The 19,047-nt window shown below is 52.3% G+C and overlaps 4 protein-coding genes across 4 annotated transcripts; 2 read left to right on the plus strand and 2 right to left on the minus strand.

The window, feature by feature from the left end:
* Positions 1–492: 492 nt before the first annotated feature.
* Positions 493–2,997, plus strand: CAOG_04763 (2-acylglycerol O-acyltransferase 2-A). The gene is made up of 8 exons (XM_004347464.2): positions 493–662; positions 1,216–1,328; positions 1,588–1,677; positions 1,761–1,911; positions 2,024–2,176; positions 2,304–2,383; positions 2,485–2,520; positions 2,606–2,997. Exons 1-8 carry the CDS (start codon positions 533–535, stop codon positions 2,903–2,905), a joined length of 1,053 nt encoding a protein of 350 aa, XP_004347514.1. The 5' UTR covers positions 493–532; the 3' UTR covers positions 2,906–2,997.
* Positions 2,998–3,030: 33 nt separating this feature from the next.
* Positions 3,031–5,174, minus strand: CAOG_04764 (hypothetical protein). Its single transcript, XM_004347465.1, has 6 exons — positions 5,121–5,174; positions 4,218–4,271; positions 4,032–4,121; positions 3,784–3,932; positions 3,606–3,699; positions 3,031–3,500 (listed from the first exon to the last, which is right to left on the minus strand). Exons 1-6 carry the CDS (start codon positions 5,152–5,154, stop codon positions 3,151–3,153), a joined length of 771 nt encoding a protein of 256 aa, XP_004347515.1. The 5' UTR covers positions 5,155–5,174; the 3' UTR covers positions 3,031–3,150.
* A 53-nt stretch (positions 5,175–5,227) lies between these two features.
* On the minus strand, positions 5,228–8,586 carry CAOG_04765 (hypothetical protein). Its single transcript, XM_004347466.2, has 6 exons — positions 8,558–8,586; positions 8,022–8,082; positions 7,423–7,752; positions 7,144–7,313; positions 6,610–7,043; positions 5,228–6,449 (listed from the first exon to the last, which is right to left on the minus strand). Exons 2-6 carry the CDS (start codon positions 8,038–8,040, stop codon positions 5,399–5,401), a joined length of 2,004 nt encoding a protein of 667 aa, XP_004347516.2. The 5' UTR covers positions 8,041–8,082; positions 8,558–8,586; the 3' UTR covers positions 5,228–5,398.
* Positions 8,587–10,775: 2,189 nt separating this feature from the next.
* On the plus strand, positions 10,776–18,961 carry CAOG_04766 (guanine nucleotide-exchange protein; the record flags this gene model as incomplete). The annotated part of the gene is made up of 14 exons (XM_004347467.2): positions 10,776–10,866; positions 11,484–11,561; positions 11,733–11,793; positions 11,931–12,084; positions 12,221–12,367; positions 12,475–12,654; positions 12,766–16,928; positions 17,087–17,352; positions 17,473–17,552; positions 17,625–17,727; positions 17,850–18,224; positions 18,330–18,465; positions 18,587–18,704; positions 18,815–18,961. The coding sequence occupies 14 exons, from the start codon at positions 10,776–10,778 to the stop codon at positions 18,959–18,961; spliced, it is 6,099 nt and encodes a 2,032-aa protein (XP_004347517.2).
* Positions 18,962–19,047: the final 86 nt, after the last annotated feature.

Here is a 19,047-nt window from a genome sequence, read left to right on the forward strand (position 1 = left end):
AGAAGCGAATCCGACAAGCGCCTACCGTATCAAGTTGGCTGTGCGATCTTTTATGACCTCAAGCGTCCAAATGCTGCAGATCAACGATTAGTTGTGCGATATGTCTCTCGGGACGAATATCGACGCCAGGTCCTTGGCGCTGACTGTCAAGTGTCCTGATGATGTGATTCGACCAGAACTATGTGATTAGTTCGAGCAGGAGCCACAGCAGTGGTTTCCGCGCTCCCGATCACGAAGCGAAGATCCACGGCAATAATTTGCGCTGCGTTGGCGATCGAAACAACACAAGCTGGTTGCCGTGCTTTTAGTTCGATGATGTTCACTTTGATCTTCTTATTTTTTTGTTTGATTGTCTTATTGTTTGTCTGATTATTCTTGAAGCAAACAACCCTTCCAATCTGCACTGAGAACCGGAGCAATTGCATCAACAACCGATCGACCTTTCGAATTTTACGACTAAAACTCCAAAAACTCCAAAAACACGCAGTCTCTTTTTGTCTCTTTTTGGAGCTTTTTCTACTGTTTCTTTCCAATGACGTTGCTGGACGTGCTTCTTCACCCGTGGTCGCTGCAAGTCGCCGGCCTGGTGACGATTCTCGGCGTCTTCAAGTTCTGCGAGAGTCGTGCTGCGATGCGTGGCTGCCACCGCCGTGCAATGCCTCGTGCGTTTTTCGTTTGCATTTGCGTTGTTGAGCCTTCGACTGTCTCGCTCGCGTTTTTTCGTCAGCGGGTTGCGTATCGACTGCGCTCTGCCTCGGCTCGATTCTTCTCGCGCCCATTTGAGCAATCATCACTGAGCGAGGGCGCGTGAAAGGCGTGAGAGGCAGGTGGAACGTGAGCAAAGAACTGAGTAGGACAAACCCGCCCCGCTCGTGGCGTGTACCCATTTTATCATTCTAGCCAAAATGACACCCCACACTGCCCCCCCCTCAACTCATCGGACCAAAGGTGCATGAGAGAGCGTTTTTCGATCATTTGCAAAAGTCAACCATTGCAGGCATCTGTGCTTTGGAGTGGCGAGTCGGTGTGAGACTGGGCCTCACAGTGAAACGTGTCATTGCTTTTTGACCACGACTTCCCCCCCCCCCACATGTCACCCCCTCTGTCACTCTGATCTGACCCGACCCAATGCGACGATGGTGAAACAATCGTACCCATATTGTTTGTGACTCGTTTTGCTGATTTCGCTACTCGTTCTCTGTTGGAAATTCACAGCAATGGTCGACAAGGCGCTCCGCGTCGTCTTCTTCACCATTCTCGTTGGCCCGTTCGCATGGTTTATGGACACCACCGTCCTGCCCTTCCCGATCGTCATCCCGTCGTGCATTGTACGTTGCTCTTTTGTTACTTGTGCTCTTGAATTCATTTCGACGGAAGCAGAAAAAAAAAACGCAATCTTGAGCAAGATTCGCTTCCGAGACGTTGACTTCGTGTCGGAGAACGCTTGTTTGAAAATATGCGATCGACAACCCTTCGGATTCTCGTCCAACATTGTGTTGCAAACTCGAACTTTGCTATGGAGCCCTGTTGTTTTGGTGCAACAAGCAATGTGTGCTGACTTGTGGCTTTCTTGCTGTCTTCCTCTAGTTGTACCTCTTCACATACACGGATTTGTGCGAGCAGTCCGGCGGCCGCAAACCCGTCGCTCGCAAGTGGCCTGTATTCGAGCTGCTCCGAGTAAGCATTTGATTTGACGTTTTCTCTGCGTCGAACAATCTTTTCCGTCCGCTCACGCAACGGTGGGGGAAACACATTTATAGAAATACTTTAGCGTCTCCATCGTCAAGACCGCAGACCTCGATCCCAAGAAGCAATACATTTTTGGCTGCCATCCGCATGGCATTTTGCCTTTCGGCACGATGGTGGGCATGGGCTACCAGTTCCCTGGCGGTTTTGCCGATCTGTTTCCTGGTAAGCATTTGCATGCATGCGCGGGTGCTGGGCGAGTCGGGGCCCCGGGCGTGTCGTTGTTTTGCACCTCTTCATCCACCCATTCCTCTCTTGCTCTGTTGAAATTGAGCAGGCGTCGACTATCGCGTTCTGGCAGCGACGTTCTGCTTTTATCTCCCCCTCTACCGCGACCTCCTGCTCGCCAGTGGTGTGGTGGACGCAGCTCGCTACTCTGCTCACAAGATCATGCGTAATGGCTACTCCATCACGCTTGTCCCTGGCGGAGGTGAGTTAAGCAATTTGCGTTTTGCGTTTCGAGTGGTTCCAAACGGAAATATCCCATCACTCTCCCTCTCTATCGTCAATCTAATTATCCTTCGTACTCTTGTTATTACCTGCTTTGCTATTTTCAGCAACTGAAGCACTGTACGCCAACCCAGACAAGGACGTGGTGGTGCTGAAAAAGCGACGCGGTTTCGTTCGCCTTGCCCTGGTACGTTTTTCTTTTCTTCGTACCTGCATTCAATGGTTTTTTGTGTTTGTGGTCGTCTAACCTTTGCTTTCTGCACAAACAACTGTCGATTCATCCTGTAGGAGCACGGCGCGTCTCTGGTCCCTGTTTTCGGCTTTGTAAGGATGAAACTTTTTCATTTGAAATCTGAGTCAACCATCGTTGTCCTTGAAGCTAACCTTCCTCTCTTCATCTGCGGCACAGAACGAAAACAACACGTTCAAGCAAATGGCATCAGACAACAAGACCATGCACGCATTGAAGAAGCAATTCCAGAGCATCTTTGGCATTTCGCTGCCTCTGATCACCAACATCATTCCTCGTCGAACCAAGGTCACGGTGGTCGTCGGTCGGCCGATCGAGGTTCCCAAGTCGCCCGAGCCCAGCGATGAGCAGGTTCAAAAGTACCTCGATCTGTACATTGAAGGGCTCAAGCAGCTGTACCGGGAAAACAAGGACAAGTACAATGAGCCGAGCACCAAGCCAGACCTTGAAGTGCTTTAATTTTGTTGTTCTTAATGCTGTTTGAATGTTTTTGCGCTTTTGTTCCAATTCACTCGATTTCGCACCCAAAGTACAGTGTTCGTTACAGGACAGTAGTATGTTTTGAGAAGAAAAAAAAGTGGCTGAAGGCGCGGACAACAGTGTATTCGAACGTTCAACTGAAGCAACACTGAGCAGACAACGACTTGCCCAGCCTCAGAACAAGAAAAGCGGGTTCGAACCAGAACAAAGCACCTGCCGAGTGGTTACTTAGGCGGGTAGCCCTGGGGAGGGTAACCCTGCTGGGGAGGGTAACCCTGCTGCGGCGGGTAGCCCTGTTGCGGCGGGTAGCCCTGTTGCGGCGGGTAGCCCTGCTGCGGCGGGTAGCCCTGCTGCGGCGGGTAGCCTTGCTGGGGCGGGTAGCCCTGGGGCTGAGGCTGGCCCTGGATGTAAGCGTTGCGGTTGGGGTCGGCGACGACAACAACTTGACCGGCACGGACACCAGGGTGAACAGAGCTGGGCTGACCAACAGGCATGCGCTTGTCAAGCTCGACTTCCTGCTGGGTCAGCAGGCAGCCCTGGAACATGATGTAGCAGCATTGAACAACGCAATCGGCTGCCAACGAAAAAAAGGAGAAAAATGAGCACAATCTGCAGCAACCGAGCACAATCTGCAGCAACCATCCACAAAAATCAAGCCGACCGATCTCGCGACTCGTACCTTCGAACGGAATCGGAACAAACAGGCCAACAATGAAGAAAACCCACGAGAAGATGCAAGCAAAGAGAATGAGGAACGAGTCAAACCAAGTGTTCTGAACGACCAAAGAAATGACAACGTGAGCGGTTTGCAGAGCTTCAACGACACTGTTTGGGGATATGCCATCATCGACTAGTACCTGGACATAGAAGCTCGACTGGATGAGCCAGCGGTTGCCAGAAAGAGCACACCAGAAGCAGAAGAACGATTCGAGGCAGAGGCAAAAGTAAGGGCAGCCACGAGCAGTGTCGCCGCAGCAGTCACCGCAGATAACACCGCCGCAGCAAGCTGTCGAGAGTCAAAAAGAATGAAACATGAGAACATTGGTATGAGCACAAAAGACAATGAAACAACGGAACAGCTATTGGAAAAAAAAAAAAAACGTACAGTAGCGGTTCTTGAGGTCGTTCTCGAGAATACGGACACGCTGGGTGAAGACAAAGCACCAGGGAAGACAGCATCCGTAGAGGAAGCTCACTGTGTGTACGAAAGAACGAAGGGGGGGGGGGTGAGAAATGCAACACTTGTCGGCAAAAGCTCCAAATCAAGAACAAGTGAGCCAGGATGACGTACGGGGCGAAGCGCACGGGGCGGCGCAGATGCCAACCTCCCAGGTGTTCTCGTAAGCTGTGCAACGTGATCACAATAGAATTGGAAGCAAAAAAAAAAACCAAGAGCGACATGAACGTGAGCGAAACCAAAAAAAAGCAATGGAAAAGAGTTGAAGTTTTAAAAAAAAAAATACAATAGAAAACAATAAAGAATCAACGAGCCGACATTTTGAGAAGTTTTGTCGGCCTGGGAGAAATGAAAAAGCGGGCAGGGAAATGTGTGATGCTGATGGAATGGAGTGGGTACAGCTAGCAGAGAGAGAGTGGAGGACGGAATGGAGAAGAGCGCCGAAAGTCGAAAGGGAAAGAAAAAAAAAGAAAAAAAAAGTTCACAAACGACCCATGAAGAAGAGCAAGCAAGGAAGCGCAGTCCATCGCAGTGGTCGGTTTGGTGTGATGGTTTGTCGCTCCCTCACGGTGGCATGTTGGTCGCACTCAGCCGTCGGCGCCAGCGGGAGAAGGGACGGGCTTAAGAGCATGTTCGATCTATCCAAAAAAAAAAAAAAAAAAAAAAAGAATCGTCTTCTTTGCATTGCGCTCGCTCTGTGCTGCTGCGCGGGCTGCCACTGGCTGTGGGAGAGTCCACAGCCCAAGTGCATTGAGGATGCGCTGCCATTCTTGCCGCGCTGGTCTGCTTGCTTTGTTTGTGACTCGCTTCCCGCCATTCGCCATTTTTTTTATTATTTTTTTTAATTTTTTTTTTTTTTTTTAGATGCTTTTTAGATCGCTTTTTTTCATTATGCATTGCTGAGAGGATACATTGTGGAGCGACATTGGGTGCCCCATGCAAAGTGCTGCGATGGAAGACCACACAAAAGATTCAGAGAGAAGAGTAGGGAAAAGTAGGGAGAAGCGAAAAACGCACAATCGGCGACTTTCTTGTCGATAGATTTGCCCATGCTCAGAAAAAAAAAAAAAAGTGAACATTGTATCTTAGCACTCAAAATAGGAAAAACGGGCAAAAATGGCGAATTGTTTTGCTGGCTAACTTTCTTTTTTGAAGACAACAACAAGAACAACAACAACAACAACAACAACGAAACAACAACAAAACAAGAACAAGTGTGAAACAAACCCAAACTCTTGCTCACGTTTCTACTCAGATAAACACTTTTTTTTTTGTTCGGTTTATGGTCGCCTTGTTTAATGTCGCTGGCGGCGAATGCTGCAGGGCTGCTTGCGGCCCTTGAAGGAGCAGGTCATGCGGTTAAAGTCGATCGTAACGGGGACGTTCTTGATCGAGAGCGAAACGACGGCCGCAGAGCCGCCGGCCTTCTTGTGCTTCTTGTAGGCAGAGTTGACGAGCTTGGAGGAAGCGTCGTCCCACTTTTGCCAGTCCTTGCCCTCCTGGACCTCCCAGAAGTGGCGGCTCCCGTCAGTGTGCGAGCTGGCCGATGCCTCCTCGCTGCTCGAGCTCTTCTTGGGGGCTGCCACAGCAGTCGCAGCAGCGGCAGCAGCGGGGGAGATGGAGGACTTTGCTGTCCCGAAGGTAGACTCGTCAGCAACGTGCATCGCTTCCAGCTTCTTGGTGATTTCGCGCGACTTTCGCTGGAGCTTGGCGAGGGACTTTTCCTCCTCCTGGAGACGCTGGGCCTCTTCCAAAACAGCCTTCTGGTGCAAGGAGAGACTCTTGAGGAAGGCGACGCGGCGGCTCTCGTCGCTCTTCTTGGCAGCGCTGACTTCGTCCTCCCAGTACGCCTTCTCGCGCGCATTGAGGCTAGACCACTTCTCGCCGAGCTGCTTTTGCAAGTCGGAGAACTTGATGCCTTCGTGATCGGCGAGGTACGTTTCGCGGGTGCTCTTGACGAACTGGAGGTACGGCGTAATGCCAGTGACCTGCGGCAGGCGCTCGAGCAGATCGGTCATCTCGGGGGTCAGGCGGCTGGGGCGCTTGGGACGATGCGAGTCGCCGTCGTCACCGCCGTCGCCCTTCGAGGCACGCGACGTCTTGCGCTCCTTTCGGGCAGCCTCGCGCTGAGCCACGAGCTCCGGGTTGGCGGCGTTGAAAGACTCGAGCTCCTTCTGGTACTTGCGGACGTCGTTCTCGTACGACTTTTTGAACTTTTCGCGCTGATCCTCCGTCAGATTCTTCCAGCGCTCACCGAGCAGCCTGGCGATGTCCTTGTACGGCACGTTCGGATTTTGCTCACGGACTGCCGCTCGGTGCTTTTCCGAGAACTTGATGAAGGCGGTACTGCGTGAGAGGGACGAAACAAAGACCAAAACCAAAAAAGAAAAAAAATGAGTCTTGAGCATTGTTTGTGCAAAAAATACCCCCTTGTACTCTAGTACTCTTGGAATGTTGGATGGGGAAACTCGCACATCCCGAAGGCTAGCTTTTCCGGAATACTTACGCGGGCCGGTGGGGTTCGCCAGGGAGACGCTCGGACTTTTGACGGTTCTTGGCGACCTTGGCCATCTCGGGATGCTCGGCAAGGTACTCTTCCATGTCTGCCTTATACTTGACGAGAAGGGCCTCGGCTTGACGCTCAAACTCCTTCTTTTTGGCGGGAGGGAGCTCCTTCCACTCCTTGGCAATCAGGGAGATGATTTCCTGCACAGAGAGGTCGGTGCGCTTCTGCTTGAGCGACTCGCGGCGCCTCTTGACGAAGAGGGCGTAGCCGTTCGGCGGGCGCTTGGGCGCGTTGGGATCCTTTTCCATGGCGTCCTTCTTGCGACGGCCGCGGATGCGCAGAGGCTCGGAGCTCACCTTGTTCTGCTGGACCGCCCAGCCAAACAGCACGCTCAGCAAGAAGACGTTGTCCTTGATGGGCTTGCGAGCTTTGATCTGCGGAGGAGGAAGTAAAACGAACGAGTCAGTCCGCAAGCAAGAAGAAAAAAAAACAAGCGAGACAGCAAGGCAAGGCAAGACAAACAATAACACATACCACGCTGAGAAGTTTGGTGAAGCGAGCGCGAATCACTGACGCCGAAAGCTTGTCCGTCTTCAATGCCTCCCAGTCGATCGTGTCAACGGAAGCCTGCTCGTCTGCCTCGAACACCTGGGCAAGCTTGGCCAAGATGACTTTGTCGTCGGCATGGAACTCTGGCGGGAAGGCTGTTCGAGGAGGAGGGGAGAAATGTGAGGATGTTGGAGCAAAAAAAAAAAAAAAATGCCAAGAAACGCCTTCCACAAATCAAAACAAGCACTCGCACCACCACGTTACCTTTGCTCTTGGAGTGCTCATCATCGTCGTCATCGTCATGATCCTCGCCCTCTTCTTCGTCCTCCTCTTCTTCTCCTTCTTCGTTCTCCTCTTCTTCCTCGTCTTCGTGATCGTCGTTCCACTCCGAGATGAAGGCGGCGGCGTTGTGCGCCTGCTTTTCGACGTGCTCGTCGTCGTGCTCCTCGTCGTCGTCATCGTCGTCGGGGTATGCAGGAGGCGTGTGCTTGTGGTGCGCGGGCTCCAGGCGGGCCTTCTTGCTGGCGGCCGCAGCAGCAGCCGGAGGAGCCGTTGCGCGGCGCTTTTGCGCACTGGCTGCTGAAGAAGCAGCAACTACCAAATTGGTGAGGCATTCGCAGCGAGTGAGTTTTGGGAGGAAGGAGGCAGCAATCCTCAGCAAGAGCACCATTTTTGGCGATTTTGCGTTTGAAAGTACAAAAAGCGCGCCATTTTTTTTTTCTTTGGTTTTTTTCTATTTTTCTGAATGCAATGTCGCATTCAAAGTGCTCAGGGTGGATGCGCGATAAGCCCTTCAAGCGACAGGGGGCCGTGCCCAGCATGAAACGGGGGGTGCAGGGCAAAGGTTGAGCGATGAAGCTTACCAATTGGAGTTTTGACCATTTTGAAGAGCAAAGGTCCTGACAAAAAGGGAGGTCTGGCGGGCTTTAGTGGACGAGCGTAGGACAAGGAACGAACAGAAAAAAAAAAAAAAAAAAACAGGATTCAAAAAAAAAACGGTGAGTCAAAAGCACAAATTAAAATGAAGCAAAACCGGTTTTTGAGGCTACGAAAATGGACAAATCAACCCGGTCCGAGTACGAAACTGTTCACTACCGCCCTCCACGCCGTATCGGAAGCCAAGTTGAAAAAAAAAAAAGCAATGTGGGCCTTTTGGCATAAAGCGCAGCCGTTCAACGCGCGGACGCGCTGTTGCCGGCCTCTACTCTGCGCCATGCACTACCAGATCAAGGGCATTGAGTGGGTGGTGCGGGGCGGGTGGCGCCCGTGACCAATGCGGGGAAACGCGCGACAAACGCCAAACGCAACAAGGCAATAGAAAACCTGAAAGCGCTTTTTTTTTTCTTTTTCCTTCAAAAAACAGGTTTTTGTTCTAACCAGCGCGACTAACAAAACGTACCCTGGTTTTTTGAAATTTCAACAATGAACTCGCGTGGATTTAAAATGTTTTGGCACTATGAAAATGTAGCAAAGTGCTTTTGAAGTTCTGGAGCAAGAAAAGCGGCGTTCATACAGCACTCCATCTGCGACAATGACGGCAATCGCTGTCTCATATCCAAGGTCGTTTGTTGCCTTGTCGTCGTTGTCGTCTGAAATCGTTCATGCAACAATCTTCTCAGTCTCTGCGAAACAACAATCCCCGATTCAGCCAGAAATCAAGTCGCTCTCTCACCCAGTTCACTTGAGCGGCTCTACTTGGTCACATGAAGGGACTCAGAACTCGACTCTGAGCTCCTGACAAGTGCTGCAAAGGCCAGATCGGGCGCAAAACGCCTGAGATGCAGAAAATTTTCGCTGAAACGCCGGGAGCTCTCCCTGGTCCTGGCCTATCCGAATGTACATCCGCGTTGTTGAGCCTCATTTCCAACTCCACAAGACTCTGCACCCTCGACCAAATGCGCGCTTTTCGCTCTTAATAGTCAGTCTTGTTTTGTTTCGTTTGGAGTTGAAAGATTGCTTCATTCGCTATGATGCTGAATCGCGTCTGCTTCACTTTCTCGCTCCTTCTCTGATGAGTCTGGTGAACAAACATGGAAAAACCTCCCACGCAAGCAAGCGATGGTAAAACCCGCGCGAGGTGGGCAGCAAGGGCGCTCGAAGGGAAGGATGGACGAAAACCATGTGCTTTGGTTGAACTCCGCTTGCCCGAGTCCAGCCTTCCTCCCCTCTCTCCCGATCACGACGCTTGGGCCCCATGGTGTTGCTACAGTAGCACTGCTACGGTGCTCTCCATCGCCGCAGTCGCAACCGACGGGTCTGGTTGAGGACATCGATCGTTCTCCATCTTCGCCATGTGCTTTTTTTTTTTTTTTTTTTTTTGGCGCGATCTCTCCATCTTCCACATCTGGTAAGGCATTTCCACCGACCTTCGACTTGGTTCTCATTTTGAGAGTCTGTCTTTATTTGTTACTCTGCCGTGCTTCTTTTTTTGTTTCGCACTCTTTTTCTGTCTTGTCGATGGATGATATCTGAGATTCGTCTCGCGCAATTGCTAGCCAAAGGGTCCGCGTTTCGCGTGTGTGAGGACTTCTCACTGCACCTCTTGGCGATGAAGCAACCAACTTATAGTCATAGTTACTCTGACGACACTTTTTTTTTGCGTTCTCTTCTGTTGCTTCAGATCGTTGTTTTCGCTTTTCGCATTGTCCTCATGGTATTCGTTCGACTCTATTGATAGTTTTGTAGGATCAAACGTCATATACATTGCAATCTGTTCATGGCTTGCCCGGGAATCCAACGCGCAAAGTTTTAAAGGTAACAAACAAACTCCACCGAGTCTTTTTCTTGTTATCTTTGATCCCTCCTGCTAAGATGATGAATTTTCGAAAATATTATAATCTGTCAATCCTCTGACCGAGAGAGTGAAGACACCTTAATCGAAGAACGACCGCAATCAACGGCGTGCACTGAAATATCTTTTGTCCTTTTTCTACTCTCCTATCTGCTTTGTCTTGCTTGGTTTCCGTGGTGGTTTTTCTTGCTCTCACTCATCGGCTCCTGTGTTTCAATCGTGTCTTTGCCGTTCGCAATGATAGGTACTGTTTTCGCTGAAATGGCAAACCATTCGATGTCACAATTCATAAATAAACATCAACCTGGAGATTCGTCTCAAATCGTGCATCAGTCGTTGTCGTGAGTTACTGTTCACCACACCAGAGCATCACAGAAAGAAGCACAACGACCGCAAAAAGCTCAGACTCTGGCTATGAATGCAATCCTTCAAATGTTCTGCAGACATTTCAAAGCACCAATCGACGACTCTGCAAGTACATAGCACACAATTCAAGTTTGAACCCAAAGGAGAGAGAGATCAGGTGGCTGGTGTTTACCACATTGCACCAATATCGCGGATGGTCGTGCAATCTGCAAAGTGTTTCAAAGCATTGACGAGCTGAGAGAAGCTTGGACGGAATTATGGCGTCGAGTTCCAGCAAATTGTCATCATGTTGTAGAGCATACAGTTCCCTAAGACGGTCAGTCTGAGCAAATGTGAGCTCAGTTCATCTTTTTTTTTCTTTTTTTTTCATCTTTCTTTCTTTTTGTTTTTGGTTTGTTGGTGTGTTTTCCTCCTTTTTGCTCTCTCTTGCTCTCCTTGCTCGCATATGATCACAAGCGTAATGTTCCTGTCCCGAGCCTTGCGAAAAATCCTCAGCGAGAAGGACACTCGAAAGTTCCCAAAGCTGCGCGAGGCCTGCGACAGCGCTCTCGGTAAGCAGTACCACAACCCCACCAGACAGAAGCCGACAAGCAAAATCGAGATTGATGCTCCCTTGCAAGCGAGTCGAGGTTGAGTTGTATGATGGGAGGAGTCGCCGAGAGAATGAGAGAACGAGAGTGGGAGGAAAAAGTTGAGTGAGCGTGCATTAGAGCGACTGCCGTTTCAGCACGCGCGTTTGCGGGGGGGGGGAGTCTGTGGAGGTGACCGAGTCGCAGTGTATGCGTCACCTCTCGTGATCATATACTTGAGGCATGGGGAGCGAGGCGAGAGTGGGGGCCAGGAGGAAAGGCACGGGGGGAAAGGGCGATGCTGTCGTCGTTCTCGTGCGGGTCCTCCTCGCCGTACCACCCTCTTCAGCACGTCGTGAAAGCGCTGTCGACCAGCAAGTGAGAACGCACGCCGCGCGGGTATCCAAGCAAGCGTGGTGCGCTGCTTCGGCTCCCTTCTTTTTTTTTTTTTTTCTTTTTTTTTTCGTTTTCTTTTTTTTTTTTTTTTCTTTTTCTTTTATTTCTTTCATTTGGCCTGCTTTTCCTCTGCGATCGCCGCTCGCTTCGCTGTCGCCCAGCAGCCCCGCACTCTGGCTTTGTCCATTGCCGTGTCCGTCTAGTCCACTTCCCGAAGCAGGCTCGCCCGCCACTTGATCTGGACGCGCAACTCGCTCAAACTGCCACGGCTGCAAACCAGGGTTTTTTATTTTCTTTTTTTTTCCTTTTTTTTTCTTTTTTTTGTTTTTTTTTGTTTGATTAGAGCTAGAGCTTGCAGCGTTTTGTCGAGCGTTGGATGCAATCTTCAACTTACTTTTGTCTGTGATGTCATCGTTCTTGTTGTTGGCGTTGTTTTTGTCTGTGTGTCTCAGCGGACGTCGATGTGGAAATCGCTGCTCAGGAGAAGAAGACGGGCATTCATATTGCAGCGAGGTTTGTCGTTTCCAACTTGGACCAAGCTATGTGTGCTTGTTTGTGACATTGTGGACGGACGACGCATGCGAATTTGCGTGGACTGAGAATCACTGACGTCTGAGAATTTTGTGGGGACGTTGGTTGGCGACTTGCAGCGACAATGACTTGGAAATCACACCGGCGTCCCCGATGCCGCCGCCCACCTCAAAGGACAACTTTGTCAACGCCGACAAGTACTTTTTGCCCTTCCAGCTGGCATGCGAGACTCAGAATGTCAAAATCACAGTCACCACCCTGGATTGTTTGCAGGTACGTGCTTGATGATTCATGCTGCTACTCATCGGTTCGTCGACACTGATCGTGCCACCTGTTGTAACACCTGGCGTGCGTGTGCTCTTTGAACCCCCCGCCCCCTTGTTCCTCCTCTTGCTTTGGATCTGACCAGAAACTGATCGCTTATGGACACTTGCGTGGAGACTTGCCGCTCAAGTCCAACCCAAACAAGAAGCTCATCGACCTCATCGTTGAATCCATTTGCAGCTGTTTCATCAACGACAGCACGGATGAGCAAGTCCAGTTGCAAATCATCAAGGTAAGACGGTGGTGGCTCGGTTTGCGTTTGGCCGGGCATTTGGCTTGAAAAACTGGGCTGACCACCTAGAATCTTGATCTCCACACCCACTCATATTCCCACGACAGGCTTTGCTCACAGCAGTCACATCCAACACTTGCGAAATTCACGATGCTGCCCTGTTAAAAGTCGTGCGCACCTGTTACAATATTTTCTTGGCGAGCAGAAATATTGTCAACCAAACCACGGCCAAGGGCACGCTAACTCAAATGCTGAATGTGATCTTTTTGCGCTTGGAGCAACAAGGAGTGAGTATATTTTCCTTTTATTATGTCGACTGACGGGCTGAGCGAGCAACAGCATTTGGGTGTGGAACTGACAAACTGCGGTTTTTTGTTTGTTTGGTTGGTTGGTTGCAGATTTCCACCTCGATTGATGCCAGCCACTCCATCAGTGCCAATGGTGGGGAGGATGATGACGATGGAGAGGACGGTGGAGCTTCGACATCCATTGCCGCCCAGGAGTTGGCCGCTACGTTTGCCGCTGCTGAGCAAGCTGCCGCGGCCGCGGCTGCTGCTGCGGCTGCAGCTGCAACTGTCGTCGACACGCCTGCACAACCATCTACTTCAGAGGAATCGCAGGCGAGCGCGGAAGGTGCAGAACCCTCAGAGGACGCGCCCGCTTCTCCCGAACAGCCTGCAGCTTCAGTCGGCGACTCGGGGAACGAACCCGCGGCGGAACCCACGCAAGAATCTGCTGCCCCTGTTGACAACGCTCCAGCTGACGCTAGCGCGACACCCGCCCCTGTCACCCCAGCCAAAACCACCCCCATCACCCTCAAGCCTCCACAAGCTGGCGCGCAGCCTGGCAAGTATGGCTACTGCATCGTCTGTGGTATTCCGGCCAACCATTGGTGCGCGCAGACCCGCGAACCCGTGTGCAGTGTGGAATGCAAACGCCTCTATCTCGACCACATTCAAACGGCCGAGGCAACTGCTGGCAACGCCGATCCGTCGGGTCAAGACTTGCCTGCGGGCGTGCGCTTTGCTCACGTGGCCCAGCGAGACGCCTACCTTGTCTTCCGCTCGCTGTGCCGGCTGTCGATGCGCCCATTGCCAGAGAACCACGTGGACAACCGCTCAAATGAGCTGCGATCCAAAATCCTCTCGCTCGAGCTGCTCCTCAACATTTTGCAAAATGCTGGCCCCGTCTTCCAGTCATCCGAGAGTCTGATCAACGCCATTCGCAACTACCTTTGCTTGTCCCTGAGCAAGAACGGTGTTTCACCCGTCCCGATCGTGTTTGAGCTGTCGCTGTCCATCTTCCTCACCATTCTGTCGCTGTTCAAGGCACATCTCAAGCCGCAGCTGGAAATTTTCTTCAAGGACATCTTCCTCAACATTCTGTCCTCGCCATCGAGCGCCTTCCAGCACAAGTGGATGATTATGCTCGCCATGAGCAAGATCTGCGCCGACCCGCAGATTGTCGTCGATCTCTATGTCAACTACGACTGCGATCTGACCATGGAGAACATTTTCGAGAAACTCGTCAACGACCTCGCGCGCGTGGCGCAAGGCCGCAACCAGACCGAGCTCGGTGCCACCCCCGCACAGCAGCAAGCAATGAAGGTGAAGGGCTTGGAGACGGTGGTGACCATCCTCCACTGCTTGGTCGAGTGGACGCGCGAGCTCGAGAACGAGCGCACTCAGACAATCGATGCGCGGCTGATGCAAAACCTCGCGGGAGGCGATCAAGCCGCTGGTGCCGGTGCGAACGTGGCGCTGTCGGCTTCTTCTGCCGCCGCCGAGACGGCCTCCATCCACTCGAACGACGGCACCAACGGCACGACGACGAGCGTGCCCATGTCCCAATCGCCCAGCAGCAGCAACCTCACGCAGAGCCACAACAACCTGGTTCTGCCCTCGAGCGCGCAGCAGACGCCTGCGCTCGTCCCTTCTTCGGGCGCTGGCACTCCGTCGACCAACGGTGGCAGTGTGACGCCTGTCGACTTTGAGACGCTCAAGCGCACCAAGGAAATTCTCGAGGAGGGTCTTGCTCGGTTTATCGAAAAGCCCCGCAAGGCAATCCAATTCCTGCAACAGCAAGGTGTAGTGGGCCAAACCGCGCCCGAGGTTGCCCACTTTTTGATGACCAACGAGCGCCTCAGCCGGACGGCCATTGGCGAGTTCTTGGGCGATGCCGATGCTTTCTGCATCGAAGTCATGTACGCGTATGTGGACCACCAGGCCTTCAACAACCTGTCGCTGGTCGAGGCCCTGCGCAAGTTCCTCGAGGGCTTCCGTCTGCCAGGCGAGGCCCAGAAAATTGACCGTCTGATGGAAAAGTTTGCCCAACGCTACTGCAAGGACAACCCCGAAAACCCTTACTTTAGCAATGCTGATACGGCCTATGTCTTAGCATTCAGCGTCATCATGCTGACCACCGATCTGCACAGCCGTCACATCCAGAAGAAGATGACCAAGGCCGAGTTTGTGCGCAACAACCGCGGCATTAACGACTCGAAGGATTTGCCGAAAGAATACCTGGAATCCATCTACGACGAGATTGCCAAGCAGGGCATTCGCATGCGTTCGGAAAAGCCGGGCAAGGTTGCTGTGCATGGCGGTGACTTGCTGTCCGAGAAACAGCGCAAGGACTTGTACAACAAGGAAATGGAGTACATGCTCGAGGCTGCCGAGGCCAGCCTGAAGGACAAGGTCCGCCACACCAAGCCCTTCATTCTCGCCACGTCTGCCGAGCACGCCAAGCACATGTTCAAGGTTGCCTGGACGTCCATGCTTGCGTCGCTTTCGATTCCGCTCAAGAACAGCGACGACCCTTACATTGTGTCGTTGTGCCTGGATGGTTTCCGCTATGCCATCCACACTGCGTGCATCTTTGCTCTCGATCTGGAACGCGACGCCTTCGTTCAGTCCCTGGTCAAGTTCACGCCCGGTATCGGCGGCGTGGTGGACATTAAGCCCAAAAACATCGAAACCATCAAGACCTTGGTGCAGATTGCCCGCACGGACGGCAACTTTTTGAAGCAGTCGTGGCATCCCATTCTCAAGGTCATCTCGCAGCTCGACTTGGGTCAAGTGATTGGCACCGCGCCGCTCGCAGGCAACACGCCTGCTGCCGCTCCCTCTGCTGCTGCTCGATTTGTCGGCATGTTCACGGGCCTTGGTCAGTCTTCGACCGACCTGCGTGGTCCAAACAGCCCTGCATCGCGTCGCTCGCTCGTCGGAACCGGCGGTGCTTCCTCTGGCAGCGCATCTGTTGGCGCGGGTGGTGCGGGTTCGGTGCCAGGTGGCGCCGGCGCAGGGTTGAGTGGTCAAGGCGCTGGGCACCCCAGCGCGCTTGGCGGGTTGCTGTCGCAGTCGGGCTCACAGCTCATGTCGTCGGCTGCGTCGTACGCGGCGTCCGCAATTGCCGCGGCAAACGCATCCGCAGCTGCAGGTGCCTCCATCTACCAAACCACCTTCTTGCAAGGGCCGAACGTGGTGGATGCTCAGCCTGTGCAGGCGCGTCCTCTCGCTCAGTCCATCTTTTCAGAGCATAGTGTGCGAAGTGAGCATTCGGTTTTGGCTCAGCAATCGAATGCTGCTGCTGCTGCTGCCGCCGCCGCTGCCGCCGCCGCTTCTTCGTCCAGCTTGTCGCCCTCACACTCGTCCATTGCGACACCCCTCCGAAGCTCGGCCCTGCCGACAGTGGACAATCAGACGGACGACATTAACGGCACGCAGAGCTTTTCGGTTGCCATCGATCGCGTGTTTACGCAGTCGAGTCGTCTGGATGGTGACGCCATTGAAGAGTTTGTGCGCTGGCTGTGTGCCGTCTCCCTTGATGAATTGCAGGCCCCCGGCAACCCTCGCATGTTTTGTTTGCAAAAGATTATCGAGGTGTGCAGCTACAACATGGGCCGTCTGCGCTTTGAGTGGTCGCGCATCTGGTCTGTGATTGGCGATTACTTCAACAAGGTTGGTTGCCTGGCCAATTTGGACGTGGCTCTTTTCGCGGTTGACGTGCTGCGCCAAATGTCCATGAAGTTCCTCGAGAAGGGCGAGCTCGCCCAATTCCACTTCCAGAAGGATTTCCTCAAGCCGTTCGAGTACATTATGTCGCACAACAAGTCTGTGACGATTCGCGACATGGTTGTGCGCTGCCTGTGGCAGATGGTGCAAGCCAAAGCCAAGAACATCAAGTCCGGTTGGAAGAACATTTTCTTTGTCTTTTCCATTGCAGCCAGCGATGAAGACGAGGGCATCGTGTCGCTCGCCTTCCGAAGCGCATTGTTGATTCTCGAAAACCACTTTGATCTCGCGGCCGATAGTTTCCTCGACGCCATGAACTGCCTGACCGAGTTTGCATGCAACCAGGCCTACCCCGATGTCAGCCAGGATGCCGTTCGTCTCATTGACGTCTCTGCCATGCGCGTCGCGCACAATCCCACCCTCTTTACAGAGTCTGAGCAGTCGCTTGCCACCGACGGCGAGGATCGGCTCTGGGTTCGCGGTTGGTTCCCGATCATCTTTGCCCTGTCGCGCATCATTAATCGCTGCAAGATTGACGCCCGGACACGGTTAGGGTTTTGTTGTTTTCTTTTTAGTTTTTGCTGGTGTTGGAAACTTTTTTTCCTCGGTGGACAAGGTGGCTCTTGGTGGACGATTGTGCTGGTCGAGCTTTTACTTACAGTGATTATTTGATGCTTCTTCCTCCTCTGTGTGTTTCTTTGAGCAGTGCCCTTGATGTGCTGTTCGAGGTGGTCAAGACGTACGGAGCTGATTTCAAGCCACAGTGGTGGCGCGATCTTTTTGCCGTGATCTTCCGTATCTTTGACGATAACAAGATGCCCGACTCTGTCGCTGAACGGAACGAGTGGATGAACACGACGTGCAACAGCGCCGTGTTCAAGGTGGTCGATCTGTTCTCGCACTTTTACGAAACCCTGTCGGCCATTCTGCTTGCCGATCTGTTTGACTGTTTGCATTGGTGCATCACCCAAGGTATGATTGGCCTCTGTTGGAGAATGGATTGTAGTATTCTTGGGTTGTGAGCTCATCATTGCGCACGCCCGTTTGCTTTTTTTTTTTTTTTTTTTTTTTTTTTTTTTTGCTTGGGACCAGACAATGAGCAACTTGCTCGGTCTGGCATTCATTGCTTGCAGGTCTTTATCATGACGAACGGACCCAAGTTCGATGCGGATGTGTGGTCGACTGTTTCGGGACAGGTCAAACGCATTTTCAATTCAACTGTGCCCCATTCTCTGATGTCGTAGTACCAGCATCAACTCTTGCAACAGCAACAGCAGCAGCACCAGCACCAGCACCACCAGCACCACCACACTGACGCGGAAGAGCCTGAGCATGGTCGCGAGCCAGGTAAAAATTGAATCGAGTTTGTTGATTGAGAGTTATTGGTGAGATGAGGGGCTTTTCCTTTTGTGTGTTCACTTTGCTCACGCTGTAACTACTGTGGGTTGCCGTTGCTACGCCTGTTGCAGCCGTGCCAAAGGAGCGAGTGATCAACTTTACATCCATCATTATCAAGTGTGTCGTGCAGCTTGAATTGATTGCGGCCGTGGAGCGCGTGCTCTTCAACTCGATTGATTCCTTGACGGCTGCCGAAGCGACCACCCCAACGCCAGCACAGCCTGCTGCCACTGCCTCGTCCGCGGAACCAAAGACGGCCGTTCCTACTTCAGACGACGCCGCTGCCGCCGGTACGGCTTTGGCTGTCGATCCAAACGCGCTCGGCTCCTTCCGGTTGATGGCCAATGGCAACATTAGTGTGCTGCTTGAGTGCTTGGAGCAAGCCCATGACTTTGCCAAGCGCTTTAACGGCAACTACGATTTGCGCACTGCCTTGTGGAAGGCCGGTACGTGTAAATCGCGGAAACGAGGCTCCTTGTTCTCGCGGTGTTTCTCACCAATGCGATCTGGGGGTGGGGTTTTCTTTGTTTGTTTGCTTGTTGTGTTGGTAGGTTTCATGAAGCAAATGCCCAATCTCTTGAAGCAAGAAACGACCAGTCTCGCAGCCACTCTCAAAGTTCTCTTCCGACTCTTCAACGACGATGCCCGCACTGAAATGTGGACGGCGGCGGAATCTCGCATCTTGATGTATGTGTTGACGCAGCGAGGCCAGGTTTTTTGTTTTGCGAGGGGGAGGGGGAGGAAGGCATTTTGTACATTTATGTGGATCAAACCCCCGCTGACTTGGCTTGCTCTCCCTTGCACACAGTCTGGGCCAGTCCGTGTTCAAGTACTATTGCACCATTGCGGCCGAGAAGCAACGCGATGTGTGGAACCCTGTTCTCATCCTGCTGCTCGACTCCATTTCCCGCCTTACAGATGCACGGGTAAGTGTTGTCGTTATGGTAGTCGTCGTAGTCGTTTTCCCTGGCGCTTGCCATCAAACATTGGTGCCCACACTCGCTCTCACTGTCTCTTTGCAATTTGACGCTCGCAGTTCCGAAAGCAAGTTCAATCCCTCTATCCCTATATTGTCAAGAGCCTTGCGTTCGAGTTGAAGCCAAACCTGCGAGTGTCCATTCAACGTTTGCTGGAACGCACCGGTGCTGAATTTGGCATTGTCGTTCCAGCCACCGCTCCGTAATGGCACTTTTTTGGCCCATTCGGTTTGCGCTGGCTTTTCTCTCTTTTTTTGCTCTTTTTTTGCTCTTTTTTGCTCTTTTTTTTTCT

This window comes from Capsaspora owczarzaki, assembly GCF_000151315.2.
Source record: "Capsaspora owczarzaki ATCC 30864 unplaced genomic scaffold supercont2.7, whole genome shotgun sequence".
Taxonomy (NCBI): Eukaryota; class Filasterea; order Ministeriida; family Capsasporidae; genus Capsaspora; species Capsaspora owczarzaki.